The sequence below is a fragment of the Pempheris klunzingeri genome, chromosome 15 (genome assembly GCF_042242105.1).
Source record: "Pempheris klunzingeri isolate RE-2024b chromosome 15, fPemKlu1.hap1, whole genome shotgun sequence".
Taxonomy (NCBI): Eukaryota; Metazoa; Chordata; class Actinopteri; order Acropomatiformes; family Pempheridae; genus Pempheris; species Pempheris klunzingeri.
Genome location: NC_092026.1, coordinates 10,323,337 through 10,345,618, shown reverse-complemented (window position 1 = coordinate 10,345,618; position 22,282 = coordinate 10,323,337). Strand labels below are relative to the sequence as shown.

At 41.0% G+C, this 22,282-nt stretch overlaps 3 protein-coding genes across 3 annotated transcripts; 1 reads left to right on the top strand and 2 right to left on the bottom strand.

Annotated features, from left to right (window-relative positions):
• Positions 1-293: 293 nt before the first annotated feature.
• Positions 294-4,365, bottom strand: dusp22b (dual specificity phosphatase 22b). The gene is made up of 7 exons (XM_070845255.1): positions 4,228-4,365; positions 3,809-3,842; positions 3,607-3,689; positions 2,816-2,865; positions 1,892-1,966; positions 847-1,018; positions 294-728 (listed from the first exon to the last, which is right to left on the bottom strand). Exons 1-7 carry the CDS (start codon positions 4,246-4,248, stop codon positions 588-590), a joined length of 576 nt encoding a protein of 191 aa, XP_070701356.1. The 5' UTR covers positions 4,249-4,365; the 3' UTR covers positions 294-587.
• Positions 4,366-7,036: 2,671 nt separating this feature from the next.
• On the top strand, positions 7,037-12,892 carry ripk1l (receptor (TNFRSF)-interacting serine-threonine kinase 1, like). The gene is made up of 11 exons (XM_070844755.1): positions 7,037-7,132; positions 7,419-7,581; positions 8,478-8,634; positions 8,784-8,921; positions 9,010-9,241; positions 9,402-9,551; positions 10,121-10,197; positions 10,350-10,425; positions 10,563-11,192; positions 11,322-11,456; positions 11,954-12,892. Exons 2-11 carry the CDS (start codon positions 7,421-7,423, stop codon positions 12,247-12,249), a joined length of 2,052 nt encoding a protein of 683 aa, XP_070700856.1. The 5' UTR covers positions 7,037-7,132; positions 7,419-7,420; the 3' UTR covers positions 12,250-12,892.
• A 3,135-nt stretch (positions 12,893-16,027) lies between these two features.
• Positions 16,028-20,119, bottom strand: opn7a (opsin 7, group member a). The gene is made up of 5 exons (XM_070845693.1): positions 20,032-20,119; positions 19,046-19,208; positions 18,553-18,680; positions 17,658-17,992; positions 16,028-16,654 (listed from the first exon to the last, which is right to left on the bottom strand). Exons 1-5 carry the CDS (start codon positions 20,117-20,119, stop codon positions 16,028-16,030), a joined length of 1,341 nt encoding a protein of 446 aa, XP_070701794.1.
• Between the last annotated feature and the right edge of the window lie 2,163 nt (positions 20,120-22,282).

Sequence of the window (22,282 nt, the reverse complement as noted above, 5' to 3'; positions counted from 1 at the left end):
TGCAGATGTCTAGACTGACAGAAAGATGACTGAATGTAATATCTCACCATGGTGAAATTAATAGTTTTTAATGCCTTATAGACTCTAGAGATAATCGAGACGAAAGAGTGATAAAGGAACATGATCTTGGTGTTTTTCATGTCACCATGCATGACCTCCCTTGCACATCAGACAAACAGGAAGACAACCAGGAAACAGAGACGTAAACACAGCACAGCATGTGTCTTATCACCTTCAGCGTGGCAGCCCACCGACTGACAACCTCACAAAGCGCTTGACTTTTACCCCTTTTATTTCAACACTTTGAAATCATCACGACACAGTACAAAAACACGGTTCACAACATTCATAAATTAGAAAAATAACAGCACCAGAAACATCAATTAGTGTTAAAAAAATTAATATGTGCTGTACATATTAATTGTCTCTTCCAGGGTCCACGTTTGTGATAGAGGATCACTCCAGTAGTGATAAACATCCTGTCAGTAGTCCACTCCAAAGCTCATCCAGATAGGTCCACAGTACTGTAGCATCACACGGTGGTGAAATCCTGCATGCTGAGCTGCAAAATATCTCAAACGAACTGATCAGATACCTCCAGGTGGGGTAGATGCCTGTTTTTCAGCGTCCTTACCGTTGACTTTAGGCACCCTGGCAAGCAAGTCACGTATATCAGCCTCATCATTGAAAGGGTTGTCCTTATAATTCATCTGTAGCCATTTTCTGAACTACAGGAAAAGGAAAGCATTAGCCTTTTGATGACAATTTAAACAATGTTGCAAAATGCTAAATACTGACAGTGCACTCTCCGTTCTTACAGAGTAACGCTAAACTCCTACGACTGACCTGATCAGCTTGAGTAGCCTCGAACTCCTGGAGCTGGCGCTGAAAGCCGAGGTTGGGGCCAGCACAGGGCCGGGCCACCTTCACTGCAGCCAGGGCCTCCTGCCAGCCCAGGCCTGTCACCGTCATGATGTAAGCTATCACCAGGGTGACACTGCGGGACACGCCTGCCAAACTGTGAGAAGAGCGGGATGGAGAAAGAGCATGAAGCGTGAAATTTAAGTTTTAGACCACATGAGAGACATGAGGACATAAGAACATCTGATCCAGATTTCTGATCTCTTTCTGCCATGTTCAATACTGGAGTTATATAGCAGTCAGTAAAACTAAATGCATCATGGACAAAACAAAGAAGCTAAATCCAGCATACTAGAAAATATTAGAGCCATGTAAACAGGGATATAAAGAACAGGTTTCTCCATGTTCCACGTATACGTCATGTCCTGAATATGTGTAAAACCAGATTGAGAACCAGGGAGCATGTAAACATACTATATGAGAACTACAAGTTTAAAATACATAACCATCATACTGAAGACTATGTAAAATGACACTCTAGGTAAAACCCAACCAGAAAACTGACAGCGACAGGTGGAAAATACACTAATTGTGTGGTAAAATAACAGGACTGAAGTGCAGAAACTGATTAAATACACACTTTACACGCTACACATTTGAGTGAAATCTAAATTCTTTAGTCAATACGTATAGTAGAGAGACCTGTGGCGATTCAGATAATATAAATAACCTCTTGTTCCTCTGTATTTCTGGGAGGAGCCTCTCTCTAACCAAATTTAACTTTCCCCTGTGACTACTTGATCAGCTACCTCACTACAAAAAAAAACACAATGTGACTGTATTGTGTTACTGTACTCCATTTTAGGAAGTTCAAGAAAAGCTTTTGCTTATCATTTAATCTACTCTGTGCAGCAGTTACACATGGGTTCACTTGTGTGCTTGGGTGATCTTTTATGGCAGCTCTAGATTAACTGTACATTTATATTTAACATGTCTAGGATGAAGATACAACCAGCAGTCCTCCTCTCACCAGTGAACGAGGCAGCCTTCTCCTTTCAGGCGGGACTCGTGTATGAACGTTATACTTTGTTTAAAGTGCTGAGTCCTGTGGAGAAGAAAAGTGCTTGTTATAATAGGCCATGACCACATTAAACCATAATGAGAATACAGCACTGTGTGCTCACTCACACTTAGAGCTCCTGCATGTATCTAATGGCGGACCTGAGGTGCACATGTGAGTTTTTTCTTTGTACAAGCCACATGTATGTTTTTGCACCTGACTTGTCAAACCCTTTCATTTCTTATCCTGGACGTATCAGGATGAGGTTGTGTTTATCTCAGGTTTACACAGTTGGTGTCACATTTCACAAAACAGGTTTCAAACACCTCGCTCGCCGAAGAGGTATGAGGCAGCCGGAGCAGTGAGAGTGACAGGGGCATTAGCGTGAGTGTGTGTGTGTGTATAAATAGAGGCACAGCACCAGCCATCGTGCTCAAACTGCAGAACTGAACTGTTAAAACACCACCTGAAATGTGAATTTGGCCATAGAGGATTTGTGTGTGTGCATTTGTGTGTGTGCATTTGTGTGTGCGCGTTTGTGTCTAAACCAGGGTGTCCCTTACCGATACATGCACCACCCTTGATTTTTCCTTCCCAGATTCTCAAGTTACATAAATTCAATTGCATGCGTTTGTGCGTGTCATGTGTTCACGTCAAGAGAACAACAGCGCACCGAGAGCTGAATCCAGCCGGGCTGCTACGATCTAGTCAGACAATAAGTTCGCAGTTAAATGTTGAGCTTGCTGAAAGCATATCATTTACACATTAGGTTGAAGAAAATGAACCTCAGACGCCCACATAGTGCAGCCTCAAATGGATGTGGTGCTCTCTCACTCTGCCTCAGCCTTTCATTGTTCTAAGCTGTGTTGCTGTGCTGCACATTTTGGTACTTACAGGTTTTGTGTGGGCAGGTCAGCTGCTGAAATGCAGAGATAGGTCATCTCCTGGGGGACAAAGTATACCAGTTACCTGCCAGCAGTCACTTCCCCTTGTGCAAGAACCGCAAATCAATAAACAGCAGGTGTTAAATGCCACTGCACAAACATGCTCTTAAGATTTAAGGTGTGAGTTGCTGATAATGAACAGGGGCTGTGCTGCTGTATGTGGAAGAGTTGATCCAATTTTAAGATGACTTCTAATCATTTTTTTTTGGTCCTCTTTTTAGAAAAGTAGCAGAACTGCGAGCACAAGCTGCTTTTGGACTTGCAGCTACAAGAGAAACTTTACATCTAAATCAATAACCTAGAGAAAACAATAATGAAGCGAGACTGAACAGTCCACATTGGCTGAAGAAAGAACAACCGCCTACTCTAAAGCCCACACAAGCACACAATTCAGCTCGCTGACCAATCCAACTGTTGTTGACTGGTGTTTTTTTTTTCCCGATACTCCAACTATCACATGAGGAAGAAACTCCCCTGCTTATTGTCTGCTCACACGGGACAGACAATAGTTTGCTGAAGAAGCAACATTGTACCTCCTCTTGACCAACCTGACAGACTAGTTTATGGACTGTGTCACAGCTCAGCTCCAGTGCACTGTACTAATACACCAAGGGGGCCTCGACCAATCAGAGCTGCTCAGCCACAGTTGCTGGTTTACTCTGCTTAAAGATTAATGGGGAATTTAAGATGCATGCCAGGGCAAAGATGTTATGTATGATTGGGAGACGGACGGCTTCTCACCTGGAGGATGGGAGTCGCGCTGTCATGAATGGACAGGATGTGTGTGATGTTGTTAGTGGCTAACTGTTCTCGGTCTCTTGCATCTGACATAAAGAAATAACACCACCAACAAACAAAAAAAAAAAACACCCATAGTTATAAGATGTCATACACAAGAAGCTAATCAAGACAATTAAAAAAAAAAAAAAACACTTAGACACACCTTTGAAATTTCCCAAGTATAAGTCAGGGAGGACCTGTGAGGACAGAGAAATAGAGCATCACTTATATATTATACAGCTGATTCAAATGACAGCCTGAACATAAGAAGGTATTACATTATTAGGAAAAAAAAACAAAGTTCAGATCGTGTAAAAAATAACAAATAATCGGGTAAAACATGACAATTATGTTAAATATTCACAGATCACTTAAGTGAGTAAGGTTTATGTTTAATTATTACTACAGAAGACACGTCTGTATTCACTGGATCACGTCAAACCAATGAACAGACAACTTTTTTTTTTTTTCCTACTGAAGATAAGCAGCTCTTATCGCCTCCTTAATCACACTCAAAACATCGAGGAGCACTCGCGTGTTAACTCAACACTAGTGGCGTGCAACAGATGGGGAAAATCATACCTTATTGATGCCATTCCCCATGCTGACAGACCCCGTCTGAAAAAAATAATGGTGAAAGGAAATGCCGCGCTGTGTTTCCTCGTTGTTTAAAAATGCTTATCCAGCGACCTGACGCCTTCCCAAACCCGCTGTAGGGGCGCAAATGCGGCAGCTCCGCGTCCAAGCGAGCCGAGCACTGCTACCCAAGCTCCCCGCGGTGAATGCTGGGAGGTGTAGTTTGCTGATAATAAGGAGTTCAGGGAGAATCAGAGCGTGTGGTCTGAATCCAACCCCGGCTCTTTGCTTGGATATGATGAGAATATAAATAGGCTGCCCCCCCCCCACTCACCCAACCCCGGCATGTTGACAGCAAATACTTAACCCTAAAATAAACTTTAAAAATACAACAGATTGTCTACATGCCAGAGCAAAATTAGCCAACCCCACGTGAAAATACAGGAATACAATGGGCCACCATTGCTGGACTACAAACTACAAAGATTGAGGGATAGAAGATTTAACCTTTTGCACAACTAACACATTTGTATGTTTTGTTTTTTTTTTTGTTTGAGGAAATAAATGCACAAAAAAGTATATTTTAGATGTGCATGAAGCTCCTGGTGTTTTCTGAACTTATTGACAAATATGTAGTTGCTGAACTTCCAACAAGGTTTGTAATATATGTGATGACGCATCCCGGGAAGTTAGCTGGACACACAGTTTTCTTGTTTGAATTTCAAGACAAGTTGTTTGACCCCTTTGGTCAAATAACAAATTTGGTTTTTTAAAGAAAAGAAAACGCACGAAAAGTTAGATTAGATGTCATTAGATAACAATTATGTGAAATGTCGTGGTAAAATCTGGCATGGTTTTACATATGAATCTACCAATAGCATATTTTAAGATCCTGGAGACCCCTACCTTATGCAACCTAAGCAGCTTTCAGAGATGGCCAATGCCTCACTGTTGAATAGCAAATAACTTAAATGCACACTGTCAGTAATATAGTTGGTGAATACATGCTTTCCAGCCATTACTTCGCGAGGATCAGACAATATTTAGTTTTTTTTGCTGCAGATATGCAATTTCTCATTCAGAAGACAAACTCAAAATCAGATGTCCTAATCTGTGAGTGAGTTATTTAAGCCCCCAACCATCTTTGAGAGTAACTTTGCTTCTTTGCTACAAATTGCTGAGGCTGAATGAGGCTGAAGGATGTGAAAACACAAAGAACATTCAACTCCGTGATGTTCTCAGAAGCGACAGCAAACAAGTCCAGGGTCAGTGAGGGGATGGGTCACACACTCTACCTCTCCTGCACCCTGAGTGGCCGTCCTTTCGTCCATCAGCACATCATTTATGACTTGACACAACTGGAAAGAGTTGTCCAGACAACACCCTCGCCCAAGGGATCTTCCAAACACCACAGGGAGATCCGGTTTTCGGACCCACTACAAGAAGAGGGACTACAGGGCCACAACGTCCACAGAGACGCTTGTCAAACCAGGAGACACTCTCACTTCATTACAGAGAACTGATCTGCACTGATACTCATCACACTAGCAGCATCAACAGGAAGTGCTGCTACCCACTGGCCCACATTGACAGCACATTCACACCGCAGCCACCGTTTGGTTTGACTTCCTGGTGATCTGTTGTTGTTTTACACGGGGAAGTGTGTGACCACCAGACTACAGCTGAATGGGAGGAGGTGTACGCAGCTGATATGTGAGATGACCAAAGTCTACACGGAGTGTTTCAAATGGCAAAATGGCATCTCGTACAATGGCTGGAGCTGGAAATCATGGAGTGAGCTGGTTATCAGTCCTCCATGACAGTACTCCTGTTATTATTGCCTCATTTAGTTTCAAACAGCCATCGCCACAATTATTGCCAAAGCAGCCTGATAATGCACCATTAATGAAAATGGGTTTAACCACATGATCTAAGTCAGATCATTCATCAAACAATTTTAATTGTAGACTGAAATGAGGCAATTTTACTCACTACACTATCGCAAACTGTCGCAGCTGGAGTTTTACACAAGAGTTTTCCAAACACCCTGAGAGTGACCGGTATTAAACTTGATTAAAGAATAAAGATGGACAAATGTAAGTAAAAAAAACAGAGACAATTCAAGACAGGCAAATATGATACTGCTTTGTTGTGGCTTTAGTGTGCAAAGGGAGGAATTTAAAGTGTAGGCTTTTGCAGATAGGCTGCCCAAAATGTAGGCCTCGGTGTCATGCAACGCCCACGCTGCCAGAGGCTACATTTCAGGTGGTTTCCCGCCCTAGTTTCACATAAACACTTGTTTTATCAATGAACTTTTTAATTGGCTTTCTTTCTTTTTAATTAGCCGAGGTCATCATTTTAGCCTGTTTGCACCTCCAACACACCAAAGTCATTACAGTCACTGTTTTAGGTTCAGTGGTCTCCAAGATGACAGAGGCTTTGTAGACAGAGATTGATAAATGTGGAGGAACCAAATCTCAAACTGGCACCAGGTCTACAGGAACATGCAGGGCTGTTTATTCTAATGTGGTTCATTTCACCAGTAGGTGGCGACAATGCCACACGGCAAGATTTACAACGCTCCTGTTTCAGAGGACCTCAAATACACCAATTTATCATTTAAAATGAACTAAATTAGGAGGAGAACAACTGAATATCTTATCCTGCGTTTGTGTTTTGTCAAAGAGTGCGTTTGAATCATTTTTCCAGACACAAAAACCTGAAGTTGGCAGCCACCCTGATCTGTTATCGACTCGTGAGGCTGTTTGTAGTTTTCACGTCGCCTGTCAGGTTTCACTTTTAAACGCGGACGTCGAGGAAATCCCGGAACTATAAAACGATACTTGGACCGTGCGGCACTTTTTCGGTATCTGTCTCACTCCAGTTTTTGTTTACAGTGAAAGCGAATTAGGTGTGTAAAGTTTTTTTTCTTTGGCGAAAAGCTCGATTAACTTTACAAGCACTTAGTTGGTCTTGTTGTCGAGCCTCACCACAGATGTTAAGCTAGCCGACACCGTCTGTCTGTCTGTCTGTCTGTCAAAGTGTTTTGAACTTTTGGTTGACTCTCCGTGTTTCTCTCCTCGGCACATCTGCGTTTGCCGTATTTGACAGCGTCCAGGCTTTAACCACATTGCTGTTATGAGCTCCTCTGAGCTGCCGTGTATCTCTCTTAGCTGTGCTGTTTGCTCCTAAAACAGGGATGGCCAGCGCGCCGCAGTCTTCTTTCCACATGAGCTCAAGGGACCTCATCAGGAAAGAGCCCCTGGACTACGGAGGGTTTGGAGAAGTTTACCTGTGCTACCATGTGACCCTGGGCCAGGTGGTGTTGAAGACTATGTACACGGGCCCTCTTCGCAACGAGTGAGTTCAGTGTGTATTTGTTACTCTGGGGAGTAAGCTGGGTATTCCCCTTCGTCTAAATGCTAACTCGAGTCATGTGCCCGGCTGGCAGGACACTTCTCTGCACAACTCACTGAGACTGATCGACCTTTTCTACACAATGAGATGGAGAGAGACACATGTTTGGATCAGTGTTGCCTGTGTAAAATAATTTTTTTTTTAAAGCCTGGTTTGGTTAGCACTGTCCGTCCCCAGGCTATGAAAAAGCATGCACTGCTTTCCAAGTACTTCCTTCTTAACAGAGACCAGAAAAAGACCTGAGCTCATCTCAAATGCGGATGTAGGTCCAACATGTTTTTAGGATCAAATGCAACAACGTTTCTGTTTTCTGCACTACTCTCCCTATTTTATTTTATTTATTTATTTTACATTTTAATGTCAGTTTTATTTTATTTTGCAGCTTTAACATGGAATTTCAGATATGTGACTTCAGCTTCTGATTTCCTGTGTGTCCTGCAAGAAATGCACCGATATGACATTTTCTCCCCTCATACCTGCACTCATAATATCTCAGGCATTGCGGTAGAGAGTACTGATCCAATAAGTGGAAGTTTAAAATGTGTGCTGCCCAGTGTGGAATTCATTTACATGATTTTTATATAATATAACATTAAGCCATGGATTTGTGTTTTGTCTAAATTAGTGTAACTGTTAGCAGAAACACTGACATCGACCAAGACGGTGTATTTAATGTGAATCAGTCACAGCACTGCTGATATCTGATCTGCTCCAAAAAAAAGTACTAGTAAATCAGATCATTGCATCCCTGCGTCCTGCCTTTAAGACTCAACACTATGCAGATTATGCCACTTAAATGGCAGACATCGGGTTCTCACTATTTTTGCTATACTTTCCAGGGAGAGTAAAAGGTCACTGCTGGAGGAGGGGAACATCATGGCAAGCCTGAACCATGAGCGGGTGGTCAAATTGTTGGGTGTGATCATGGAGGATAGAGACTGCTCGCTAGTTATGGAGCTCATCCCCAGAGGCAACCTGTTGGTCATGCTACAGACGGTCAGCAGGTTTAATATCTTTAGCCTCATTGGGAACATCTGTGACTTCAGTGGTTCCATTAGTTTTTATCCATAGTTACTCATATCGAGGTATTTTTATATAACTTGAAGTATTAATACTAGTATATATAAAATTCTCACTGTCCCTAGGTCCCTGTGCCAATATCCATCAAGGGCAGGATCATCTTAGAGATTTTGGAAGCGATGGTGTACCTCACAAAAAGACAAGTCGTACACAAGGACATCAAGCCAGAAAACATTTTAGTGGACAAGGAATTTCACATCAAGGTATGTCAGACACTATGGCATTATGATTCTGGCAGCAAGTTGTGTGCAATCACTGTTGTCTAAGTATTTTTTCCTCTCGGTTTTCTAGATTGCAGATCTTGGCCTGGCTACCTGCCAGACATGGAGCAAACTCACAAAGGAGGAGTCTCGCAGGAAGAGTCGTATAGGGCAATCATCTGGGGCGAGAGGTGCCGGCACACTGAGCTACATGGCTCCTGAACACCTGGAGAGTATACACACAGCCTCCACCGAGAAGTCTGACGTCTACAGCTTTGCAATTGTGGTTTGGGTCATCCTCACAGGGGAAGAGCCATATGCAAGTGAGTTAGGATGCCAAAGCATGCTCAAGTGCTACGAACAAGACAGTCAGGCACTGATCATTTACTGGTTTACCAGTTGAACAGGCCTCATTCATAACTTCTAACTACATTAAGTAAACCTCATGCAGACAACTAAAGTAAGAATCTTCTCTATGTCCAGATGCAAGGAGTGAAGACCAGATGAGCCAATGTGTCCGAAACGGTGACCGACCGGCAGAGGACCTTATTCCAGACGACACACCCAGAGAGATAATTCAGCTTATGAAGAGGTGCTGGGACCACAATCTGCAGCAACGGCCAACATTTGAAGGTGCACTTTTATGTATGCGTATGTGTGTGTATTTTAAACACAAAAGCATACCGTCCAATCTGGATCAGTGGAATATGACACAGTCTAATGTAATCAGACAGCAACAGAATAACACTGTAACAATCAAGTCTTTCACTGTTTTGTTTTTTTTCTCGAATTCAAGGCTTGAGTTTATTACAATATTGTATTTAATGTCTGTGCTAGTTACTTGTGCATCTTGAAGATAAATGTCATGATATTTATAATGTTGCTGCTGGCGGCTGAAAACTTTAAATATTTAAAATTGTTGCTTTTCACAGATATCTCTCTCTATATGTGTGTGTGTGTATAGAAGTATGTTTTAGATATGCAGGCAGTTCCTAACATTTTCTTAGATATGTAGTTGCTGAATTTCCCAAAAGACTTGTAATGTAATGACGCATTACAGCAATTTAGCTTGACAGTAGAATTTTGCTTTTGCTCTTGGCTGTTTTTGAGTTTTTGTCACTGTGTTATAGAGTTACACTGAATCTAAACTTTCTTATTTGACCCCTTCAGTTTATTATCTGAATCCTCTTCTTCTCTTGCAGAGGGGTACAATGTCTTCTTTCCGTTCTACAAAGAAAAGCTTGAACCGCATGTAGAGGAAGACTTAGTTGAACTGAGGGTAAATATATTTTCCTTAAGATTTGATGTAGCACTGTTGTCTTGTGTGCACAGTAAATATACTAAGATTAAAATAAAGCTAGATAGATGCAAATTCTATGTATTTTATAATCACGATTTTCTGTGTGCTTGTTTTTTGTTTTTGTAATGCAGAGATTGTATGAAGGCCCGGAAGAACTTGTTGAGAAGATGAAATCTTTGTCAATGACTCATGATTATTGTTCAACAGGTGAGCACTGCTGGGCATCTTGACAGCCTGGATACACTGTACACACTCTAATGGACAACTTTTAGCATTTAATGTTCTAAATCTTCAGACTAGAGAACATTTTCTTTATTGCTTTAACATCTCCCCTTACCTAACAGATTGCCCTGCTCCTTTGGTGAGTTCAGACAGAAGTGTATCTGTGCCCGTTGAAGCCAGTATTGAGGACCTGCATGATATCCAGTATCAGCCATCTATGGGGTCTATTCAGACAGATGCAAAGGCAGTGAGCAGCCTTTTTCCTTTGGAGGAGAAACTGGATCGAGAGTTTCAGTACCACAAATTTGGTAGCTATAACTCTGAGAACCATGAGAACCAGCCTGACGCTGCTAATTGCTACCCTCAAAAACACTCCAATCCTTCCCTGCAAACCCACTTCAGCACTTCAGATCACGCTCTCAGGCAACGAGAACAAGACCGACCCTCCTGTGCATCCTCTGTTCAATCCTGGACAAAAGCTGAGCCGGTGCAGCCCACCAGCCAGGAAGAGGCTTGCTGTCGCCCTACCGCTGGTCTCTATGAGTCCATGAACTCTTCCACACCTACTTCATCCCACTTGCCAATGTCTGCCAGCACCCCTTCTCTACCACAGTTTAACCAGCAACATCCACATTCCCACTTTGACCGCCAGCAGTCCTGGCCAACTTACCCAGTGTCCGATACATATGCACCTGACATCGGTCCTGGGCGTCTCCTGAGTCCTTGCAAGAGCAGCTTACTACAAGATCCAGGTACATATCAACATATCTTCTTGGAGAAGCATCTCTTGAGTAAATTCTACATGTTCACAGCTCCTCTGGCTGGCATGTACTGTATGGGAGAGACTGTGTTTAGGCATGTTTTCTTTGTGCTTGCACCAGGATCTTTGTACATTCAGAATGCCAGCGGAATCCAGATTGGAAGCAACAACACAATGAGCATCGGAGGTCACGAGGCTTCCCATAGTTTATTATCTACATCGAACTCCACCATCAAAGAAGGCATTCTGACATACGGTAAACCATAACATTTCGTTCATGGAACAGATATGATGGTTGTGTCTGAATACTTGATTAGTAGTTATTGGGACTGCAAGTAACAATTATTTTTATTAATGGTTTTTGCTGTAAAATGTCAGAAAATGGTGAAAACTGCCCTTTGGTTTACAGATCCAAAGGTGCAATTTCCAAATATACTGTTGTATCTGACAAACAGTCAAAAAAGAATCCAATTTGCTGTTATATAAGAAAAGTAAAGCGTCAATCCTCACTTTTAAGAGCGTGAAATCAGAAAAGAAAAATTATCCAAACATAAACATGAGTTTTTAAATAGCTGCTGATCATATTAATCGACTTATCGTTTCATTTGTAGTAGTTATTTATAAGCAATAGCACTAAGTACGTTAAATAATGCAGTACACTGTTTGGGATGCAGTTCGGTTAAACTTAGAACAATTTCTCATCGGAGCTGAACACATTGTTGCCCTAATAGATTTATCTTTTGTGTCATTTAGAGGACCATGCTGTGACTGAGGAGCACCTGGATCTGCTGAGGGAAAACATTGGGACCAAATGGAAGCGTTTTGCGCGGAAACTGGGTCTGACCAGCGTGGAAATAGAGACCATTGAGCACGACTATTGCCGTGATGGCCTCCCAGAGATGGTGCACCAGATGCTGGAGCTTTGGAAAATGAAGAAGGGAAGTATTGGTTGCACAATCGGGAAGCTCTGTCGAGCCCTTGAAGGCAACGTAAAGGTAGATGTCATACAGAAAATACTGGACAGCTGCGGTTCTTTCCCCTCGATCTGATAAACTTGGGCAGATTTGCCTTACGCCTTCTGAATGACTTTCTACGTTTTCTGAGCTTGCAACAAAAACCAAAAAAATGTATTCCCTTTGGTTTTGGCTGGCTGCATATTAGATATTGTGCACGGATACTGTGGCTTTTAACAGAATAATGAACTCAAACTCAGTGACAGTCACATGGGGTCTGGTAAACATTTTTATTCCAGCCCAACACAAACATAATGACCAAACAGGTAAGGTCGATGAGTCTGTAAGAAGCTGGGAACAAAAGTAGTTGCAGAGGAGAAATATTTGTACAGAAACCCAAAAAAGCTGCAGTATTCCTCGATGCTTGTTTATTATTGTTGTCATCCATGTGTCCAGCAGGGGTCAGTAGATAATATATTCATGAGTAAGTCGAACTCTGTCTCCTTATCTGAGAGCTGCTGTAGATTATGAGGCTCCATTTCTCCTAATTACGGTAGAGGTGCGGGAGTAATGATATAGCTACTTGTTTGAGAGTTCAGTTTGTGGGTTTACTGTAGAATCTTGTTACTTTTAAACCGATGAGCTGCTGCGATGTACTGTATCAAACATGTTGGACTACAAACTACTTCTCTCACCATCCAAAGATTATCTCGTCTTGGAGATGTGTTTGTGTTTTGCTCCGTTTCATTACAATATTCATTGTAACTTCGTGTACCTGTCTTTCTGTCATGACGTAGATCTCACAACACAATAGTAGACTAATGTGCAGCATCACAAAAAAACTCCATCCCCTGTTCTCCCTCTTCAATTACCCTAATCCTGGATCTACTGGAAAGCAATTTTGACATCCTGAAAAAACTGTATGTACATATATACACTATAACTGGTTCTTCCCTGCAACAAGTTAATGGATATGAATGAATTAATAACAATTGTCACCTCTAAACATCTGAGATTAGACATTGACCAGATCCAGACTGTAGCTGTATGCCAATTCCATACTACACACATCTAAGCTGGTGTTAGAACATAATATAAAAAAATATAAAATATAATGCAATGTAATATATTCAAAAGTTAGTATGCACACTAAAAAAGCGAAATGGAGCAGTACTCACTGTTGGGGGAAAAAATTAAAAACTAGATGTTGGTTAAAAAAAAAAAAAAGATTTGTGAACACAACAGAAAACAAAAAATAGCAATTGAACTTGAAAAATTATTTTCATGTCTTGATGCATTTGTGAAGTTTAGTTGGCGAGACATTCTTTATTCTTTCTATGGTTTCATTTCTTGGCAGCGTGAAACGGTCATTATGTCATGCTGTTTTTCGTATACTAACTGCAAAGACAACATACTAATACAATTAGTATGTAGTATATACTGTGTACAGTTGTGTAATTGAGCCACACTGAATATCACGTCACTGAAAAGCACATTACACTTCAAAGCGACTGGAACAAGCCACAGAACTGGGTCAACAAGTCTCTATCCACCACTTACGACCCAGTAAAAACACCAAATCTGACCGAACACAGACAATAACAGTAAAATATGAAACTGGACTCAAAAAACTCATATTGTCTTCATACACAAACATCTTTACACAGACAGTACATTGAAGAATATGAATAATTTTTGATTTGACTTTTTAAGTGTTTGAGTTTAAACAGCAGCTTGTTTGTTAACTTTTCAGAATACTCCTGAAATTAAGTAAAATTTTCCCTTCTGCTGTGATTATTGAAAATACTGTTTTGAAATCACATTTTAATTGACTTTTTAATGGATTACAGATGTGCTGATAATATGGTTTTGCAAATCAAAAAAGCACTGCTGTTATTTTTTGCCTGGTGAGTTTAGTAATCTCTTCACTAAACACAAGATAATTAATCCCTCCATGCCATGGACGATTAATGATAAAGTCCTGGGATACAAATCTGGACCGGCTTTCCAGTTTCTTAACAGTTACAACACCTGTTTTCTATCAGATACAGGGATGCTGTTAAATGGCACCCTGTCGTTCGATAGATAAAATCTAATTAAGTACATTTGTTGATCAAAAGCAGTACGTTTCGCAACATAAAACCAAGAACATGACATGCAATTTAAAAAAAAAAAAACAGGTGGAACAACAATATTTTATTCATCCATTGTCTATACCGCTTATCCTTAAGGGATGCAGGGTGGCTGGAGCCAATCCCAGCTGGCCCAGGGTACACCCTGAGGTGGTCACCAGTCAGTGACAGGGCCAACACATTCATTCATTCACGCTCACATTCACACCTACAGGCAATTTAGAGTCACCAATTAAACTAAGCTGCATGCCTTTGGACTGTGGGAGGAAGCCAGAGTACCCGGAGAGAACCAACACAAGCACAAGGAGAACATGCAAACTCCACACAGAAAGAACCCTGCAGGCTCAAACGTGGAACCTTCTCGCTGTGAGGCAACAGCACCACCGTGCTGCTCCCAACAGTATCTTAATTGGATAAAATGAAATAACAGTGCTCCTATGGGATAAGCCATTAAGAGGGTAATAATTCTATGAGTGGCTGAAACAGTAGTTTCAGTTGTTAAAGATGGATTTGGTCCTAAGTGATCCCATTCCAGTCATGTTGACTTTACCCAATGGATTTATGCACAGCAATTACAGACACCATGAACTTAATTGTCTTTCTCCACTAATGAATTTATCGATAGCTGCATTTTTTGGGTCATATTGGTTTGTTACGTTTCTGTTTCTGTATTAAAAAATTAACATAAACTGCAATATTGATAGTCAAGTGCAGAAATATACAATTTTCAATGAACACAATAATAATCATCATCATTCTACTAATAAATTAGTTCTCATAATACAGGTAGGTAGACAATATTGTTAAGCGCCATCATAATGGTATTACGCGGCAGCGTTGTGTTCTACACAGTAGTAATTGATCAAGCACCATAAACTAAAAACAGTACCCGCAGTGGTCAGAGTAAACAATACTTGGTCTGGCATAGTAAAGGACAGCTTTTGAAATGAGACGACTCTCCGTTCTTACGATTGAGGTCTGATTATGGAAATCACCAAGTGCATGTTGTACACTTTTCACAAAAAAAGCCATGATCCAGGCCACGATAAACCGACTTAAAATGATGAAACTCCAGATATAGCAGAATAGTAATCATCAGTCGTGGTAAACTCTTGTGCCTTGTTCCCAGCCAGTGTGATTCCCTGAGGTTGATCTCAGGTTTTATTAATATAACGCTATCAGCAAAATGTAAATGTAAATATTGTAAAAAATAATATCAAGTGTTTGTACAGCATTTGTCCAAAACAATATGTTAAAAGTGCATCATGTCAGCTTTAGTCTGAGGTTCAAACAAACAAACACATGTATGTATCATTTCGACTGCTGTGGGATTTTTTGAGTACTCCACTCCTGCAAAGTTCGTAAAGCCTGCACCTAATCAGCCACGTGGTCCTGATGAAGCAGTTAAGTGGGTTTTTGAGCATTAAACTCATGATAAATCTTTTTTTTTAAACTTTGATTTTTGCAACATAATTAGATTATTCATGGGTTGTAAACCAAACACCCCTGAGATTGTAGCTGTCCGCGAATAACCTCAATCCTTCATATTAGCTCAAATAAAGCACAATGGGTGACGTAAAATGAGCAAATTACATGGCTGCTGCCCAAACACTTAGGGAGCATGTGGTACATTCCTGAACAAGATTTCCTGAAAATATAGATTAAGTAATTTCACATCTGAAATAACATAACCTGCAATATGTCCAGAGATATTCTGTAAACATTATAAAGTGAGAGAAATATCAAGGCCAAGCCACTTTTGCATGCCCTGGAACCATCTCTAAATTAATATGGAAGTTGTCTAACTCTGAATTCCTTTTGGCACATCTGTTGGCCAGCAGAGACTTCTTGTCATACATGTTTTGAGTCTTCTGCTTATGTTTTTGGGGAACTGGAGTGTCCTGATCCTTAGAGGAGTCTACATTGGCAGCAGATTTAGTGACGCCGCACATTTGAGGGTAGTGTCTGAAACATTCGAACGCATCCTTGCACTTCTCACAGCTTTGGCTCTTTAATGCTACCAGAGGAGGTTGAGCAGAGGAGTTTGATGAAGGGAACTGGTTGGTCTGTCTGTGGATTGTGCAAAGTCTCACCCTGATCTCTTTCTTAACTGGCCCCTCGGAGCAAAGGCAGCCCTTCAGACAGGCGTGGCAAAGAGTACCAAGGTCCCTGCGCATCACCCTGCGGAAGTTGGGCCTCAGCATTAGGTAGATGATTGGGTTGTAGATGGTGGAGGATTTGGCAAACATGGCTGGCATGGCAAAGGCCATAGGAGGGATGTTGTCAATGTGTCCAAAGGCAGCCCACATGGACACCACGGCATATGGACTCCATGCCGCAAAGAAACTGATGCAGACAGCAACACTTAGCTTGTGGGAAGAAAAGCACACAGGGGGAAAAAGTGTTTGTTACTGATCAGCTTTTGGTGTTTTTCACAAAATAGTGCATTTAGAAAATATGTCTTGTCTGGTGTTCTATATTTTTCTAACAGTGAGCAAATTCAAATTTTTCTTTTCATGCCATTTGGTGACAATAAGAAAAACACAGAATATCACCAGACTTGGATAAAATCTAAGCAGTGACTGGCCGGTATGTCTGATTGAATTTGAGCATCTACCTTCACAACCTGAATGGTTTATTGACTAACATCAGTCAGATGCTATGTGTGCAGCCTTTTTTTTGTATGAATCAGAGTTATTCTTATAGAGAAGGGTATATGATGACCATTTATCAGCAAAGACAACAGCCAAAGTAGCTTCTCATCTATCACAGTATAGCCAAAGCCAATTCCTGCTAATGAGAAGCTGCATCACTGGAGGATCTATTGAGGTCACTGCTGATCGCTTCAACAAATGGGAGTGAGGAGCTCCCCTGAGTACTCCTGTTCCTAAGGAGGTCCTCTGATATTTTATCCCAGCACCACATTACTGTATCTGCACGCGGTGTCAGTTTAGTTTTAACTGATCAGACTGTCTCATTTGATTTAATTAAAGTCACAATAAGTCAAAGATTGGATGGGTGAAAGTAAGTGTAATTTGTACCACCAATCACAGGTATAACCAATATGACTCTCAGCTCAGAGTTTCAGGCTTAGCTCTATTTTTGCATGATGGTGTGTATAGAAGTGGATTATAATACTCTTCTGGGGTGTGATTATACTGAGGCAGAGTGTAGACGAGGGCAAGCATGCAAAGGTGGGGAAAAAACTGAGGGAGCGAATGAGACTACAGAAGCAGTCCAGCAAAGCTCACAAATGTCTTTCTTAACAGCAGGTGGTTATTAGAAAATGTTATTTCTAAGTCAATACTTGACATTTGGGCTCTAGCAGAAAATGTAAAAGCACTTATTAGTGTAGAAGCCATGACCTCTCACCTTAACGATGATTATCTGGATGCTGCTCATGTGTCTCTGCCTCGATGCATGCTGCTCCATATTCTTACGCGATGCATGCACTGTGGCCAGAATGCCTGTGTAGGAAGCTACAATAACACAGCACGGGAGGATGTAGCAGAAGATGAACAGTGCCACTGTGTAGGAGCGTGCTGTGGTGTGCTGATTGGACAGGCGCCAGTCAATGCAACAGGCGGTGCCATAAGGCTCTGGTCCATATTTCCCCCAGTGGGCCAATGGAGAGCAGGCGAACAGCAGGGCATAGACCCAAGCACAGGCAACGAGCAGACGGCCGTGAACAGAGTTAAACCTGTTCCCTGAGAGGACAGATTAATTTTATTATTCATGCACTTGAAAGATTTTGACACGATTGTTATTCATTAATATGTCAAAAATACGGTAATAAATTAGAAAATGGGAACTTAAGCATTTACTTAGTTTAAGCACTTCAAGCCACAGAGATACCACAGTGACACATTAAAGCACAATTAAAGAGCACAGATATTTTTGCAGGTCAACATTTTAATGCTAAATCTACAACTATTGATCAAGTGGCTCAAAAATTCGTATAGGTTTTATGTTACTAAGTGATGCTAATTGAGTGTTCTACATAGAAACCCTTTAACGCCACTGTCTGGGAAAACACAATTTCTTGAAGTTAAAAATAGAAGGCACCATTGCACTGCACTAACCAACATCACAAGTAACACATATTGAGTGCAGCGCCTGGACTTGTCAGTCATCAAAGGAAGGCTAATGTGCAGTGCTTCATGGAGGGATTATCATCCCGTTTCTTTCCACAGATAAATCAACAATCAGCCACTTAGGGGTGTGATTGTCATTTCATTGGGCAAAAATAGCTTCTTTGAAGACTTACCATAGAGCGGATGACATACTTTCACAAAGCACACCATGCTTAGCAGGGTTAGAGTGGTCAGGCTGCAGATGCCAAACAGTATCCCACAAAAAGCATATACGGAGCACACGGTTTTTCCATACAGCCACCTGCGTGGGAAGGCGAGGGGGTGTGAGAAAGAGAAAGAGGACAGCGCAAAGCAAAGACAACGAAGGACGATCAATGAAGGAGAAGGTGAGAGAGAGAAACGCATGAAGCAGAATAGCATGAGCATGACACTCCATTTCTGTGAACTCACAGGTAATCATACAGCAAGCCAACCATATAGTTAAATGAACCATGAAATGTGACAGGGAGTCTGATTCAAAAGCAACACCTATAAACAATCCTCCCTGTAGCACGTGTTTCACATGAAAGTTGAAGGATTCTATTTTCTCGTTGTCAGAACAGTCACTTTGTCTTTGTTTTCTTCACTTTGATACCTGTTGATGCTACAGTAGCTGCCAGGTGGTACCTGTGGTAGAGGCTTGAAGTTATCGCCATGGGGTAGAGGGACAGAGTCAGGCCCAAGTCACTGATAGCGAGGTTGATGATGAAGTACTCGGCCGGCTTCAGGAGGTGCTTTTTCTTGTAGGAGACGTACAGCAGTGTGCAGTTTCCAAACAGTGAGCACACTCCTGCAGGAAAAACAACAAATTCTTTAATGTGTGCAAGCGCTCATCATGTGCTTCAAGGCTTAGGGGCTAATATGAGGGAATTGGTTTTGGCTTTTCTGTGACTGTCTCAAGCTATCAGAATGACTGCATATCTAAAGCAGTACTTCAACATTTAGGGATCTTCACTTATTTGCTCTCTTACAGGGAAGAAGATGAGAAAATACCTGTAATATCTGAACACAGTAGATGTCTGTGAACGTGCTAAGGCGGCGTAACAGTGGTTGACATTAAACAGCCATGTGTATACATATTTAGCCAGCTCATGGTGAACAAAGCAGTGCAATCCCAGGTAATCTTTAAATTGAGGTCAGATGTAAAGTTTAACACTTTGGCAGCTTCGCGAGGTGCATTTCTTTCCTGATCACTACAGACTTGAACAGAATTCCAACAGCAGCCAAAACACACTTACATTGGTATATAATTCTGCCAGGCTGAAGAGTCATTTAAATCCACATGAGCAGTATGAATCAGTCCCTCAAAGCAAAACACAGCAGTAAAGAACAATGGCTGGTTCTTTGCATTATTATGTATATGTCTGAGGAGGACAGACTTGTGCAGGTAAGGTATAGAATTTAAAGTAAATATTCATGAAAGTGATAGGCCTACATATACGCAGCAAGTCTTACATATGGATGGAAAAGGAATACATATCACTTAGTAATACAGTCAAAGAAGCTTCCGAAGCTTCGCACTGCTGTCTTGCTTCATACTGTTGTTCATTTCAAAATGTTACTTACTCTCTATCGCATCTGAAGAAATACATTTTTTTGTCGACTTTACTCACCAAAAATAGAGTAGACCACAGCCACTGTTATATCCAATGGCACAGGTATATTGGAGTGGAATGCAATGTCTTCATCTAACAGCGCCATCTGAAAACTAATCATAGTATTGTATTGAAAGCTGTTACTATTGGGATTTTAAAATTCCAGGCTTTGAATCAAACAACAATTCATAAGAGAAATATGCGGTTAGAGAGAGGATGGATACATTAACAGTTCTTTAAGCTACCCATGGGATCACATCATCGACACTCTCCTTATCCATGTTTTCATTCTGCTTCAGCAGCCTAAGTCAGATGGTGACTGACAGTCATTGATCAGTGGATGGCATGAGGGTCAATAAACACATCCGAATGTACTATAGTTGTCAGCCACATTACCCAATTTACAGAAATCTGAATTCTAGCAGTATTTCAGCAACAGATTTTACGTGTAATCTCCAATTTAAATAACAAACAGCTGTACGACTACTAGTATACAACAAATGGCAACTGTGTTCAAACACGAATACACATCCGTATTTCCCAAAGTGTTTGACTCAAGATTAAGACTCTATTAACACATTATTATCAAAACACAGGCCTGTATCATTCCTCACTGATCGTGCTCACCTGTTGCTGCTGACTGTTAACTTGATAGGTAAACTCTCACTTGCACAGCTATGTCTTGGGATCTTTCTGTAATAGTGCCACCATATCAAACCATATCAAAATGAAATCATTAAGTGAAACAGTCTGAGAATGTGAACACTGCTCTGTTGACTCTACATCATCTGTCTTAATCTCTCACTGTTCTACAGGCTCTATAGGCTCTACAGGCTGCAGAACCACACATGCTGGATGCATAAGCATGATCTTGTCAGAGAGAAAACCTTTCATGGCTGCATGAGAAGCACAAGTGTTACTTTAGCAGTGTAGAACAAGCAGTATATTTTATTATTTTCTATATTATTTCTGCTATGTGGCCTGTTGTAAAAAAAAAATATATTGTCTTCGTGGTTATTTAGACATTCGGTTGAAAAGGGATAGAAAACTGCTTTTTTATGAGCAAATTAATACAATCTACTAAAGCAATATAAGCTTATATAAGTCAAGTGACTAATATAAGTCATATTTGGCCAACGTTTGCCTTTCATTGGAGCCTCTTATTGTGATATATATATATATATATATATATATATATATATATATATATATATATATATATATATATTGCTTTAGTAGATTGTATTAATTTGCTCATAAAAAAGCAGTTTTCTATCCCTTTTCAACCAAATGTCTAAATAACCACCAACACAATCATACACTTTGTCTCAACTGGAGAGAAAGGAGAAAATAATGTATATCAACTTATCAAAAAGACATGAGCTGAAGGGCATAACAAGATTTCTGCCAATATTAAAAGGTCAAACCAATGGAAAATCTGAGGTATAGGTGTTTTGGCTGTGGGGCTCCAAGTCCTCATCATCATCATCCTCATCATACTAGACAAATAATTAAGAGAATAAAATTAAATATAGTAATTCACCGCCATTATAATAATAAACAAATCATTATGAAAACATAAATCTAATCCCTATCCATGCCCATAAGGGAAAAACGCTTTTTACGAACGCTTTTTTGGCTCCAAGGCAACCTGTGATCGAGTTACACTTTTGGGTACTCAGTTAATTACTATCCAGACTGGCCTCTTATGACATTTAAAAAAAAACTGCCCAGGAAAGACTAGACTACTAATGAGCTATAAAGTTCTGTGTATTAGTTGGTTGAACTACACATGCGTTTGGTAGTTTCACTGCAGGTTTAATTTCGTCAGGTAAGAGTTCAATTGCACACAAGGCCAAAATAAAAATTGCCTCACCTCGGCGATTGCCTGCTGAAATGCCAAAATCCGCGTCCTCCACTTCCAATGCTTGTTCCAATTAAGGTTCCAATGAGTTTCCAAAATTACTTTTTCACCTGTCCCCCGCTGGCCAGTGCTTGTGCCAAAGGAAATCTAAGAGATATTCCCTCCTCTCAGCAGCGTCTACGAGGCACCAGGCTGGATACCACCGTGCGTCTGTGCAGACAGAGAAGCGGGAGGCTTCACCATGATGAGCGCCAGATCCCCCAAGCTGCTCTAATCAATTAATGACGTCAATTACAACCCAGTTCATAAACGATGAAGGCACACACACATGCACTCACGTGGCTTTATTTTGGAGGTCTTGCTTTGAACATATAGTGATGCAAAAACCAGGTCTTAAAAATGTAA

Bases quoted from the DNA above. Each gene is read 5' to 3' on its own strand.
- dusp22b (XM_070845255.1), bottom strand. From the start codon at position 4,248: ATGGGGAATGGCATCAATAAG. The intron at 3,843-4,227 runs GTATGATTTTCC...CTGTCCTCACAG, and splicing joins TGGGGAATGGCATCAATAAG to GTCCTCCCTGACTTATACTT. The intron at 1,019-1,891 runs GTGAGAGGAGGA...CTCTTCTCACAG, and splicing joins GAAGGCTGCCTCGTTCACTG to TTTGGCAGGCGTGTCCCGCA.
- ripk1l (XM_070844755.1), top strand. From the start codon at position 7,421: ATGGCCAGCGCGCCGCAGTCTTCTTTCCACATGAGCTCAAGGGACCTC. The intron at 7,582-8,477 runs GTGAGTTCAGTG...TATACTTTCCAG, and splicing joins ACGGGCCCTCTTCGCAACGA to GGAGAGTAAAAGGTCACTGC. The intron at 10,198-10,349 runs GTAAATATATTT...TTTGTAATGCAG, and splicing joins AAGACTTAGTTGAACTGAGG to AGATTGTATGAAGGCCCGGA.
- opn7a (XM_070845693.1), bottom strand. From the start codon at position 20,119: ATGGCGCTGTTAGATGAAGACATTGCATTCCACTCCAATATACCTGTG. The intron at 19,209-20,031 runs GTGAGTAAAGTC...TTTTTCCTGCAG, and splicing joins TGTGGTCTACTCTATTTTTG to GAGTGTGCTCACTGTTTGGA. The intron at 17,993-18,552 runs GTAAGTCTTCAA...CTGTCCTCTCAG, and splicing joins AGTATGTCATCCGCTCTATG to GGAACAGGTTTAACTCTGTT.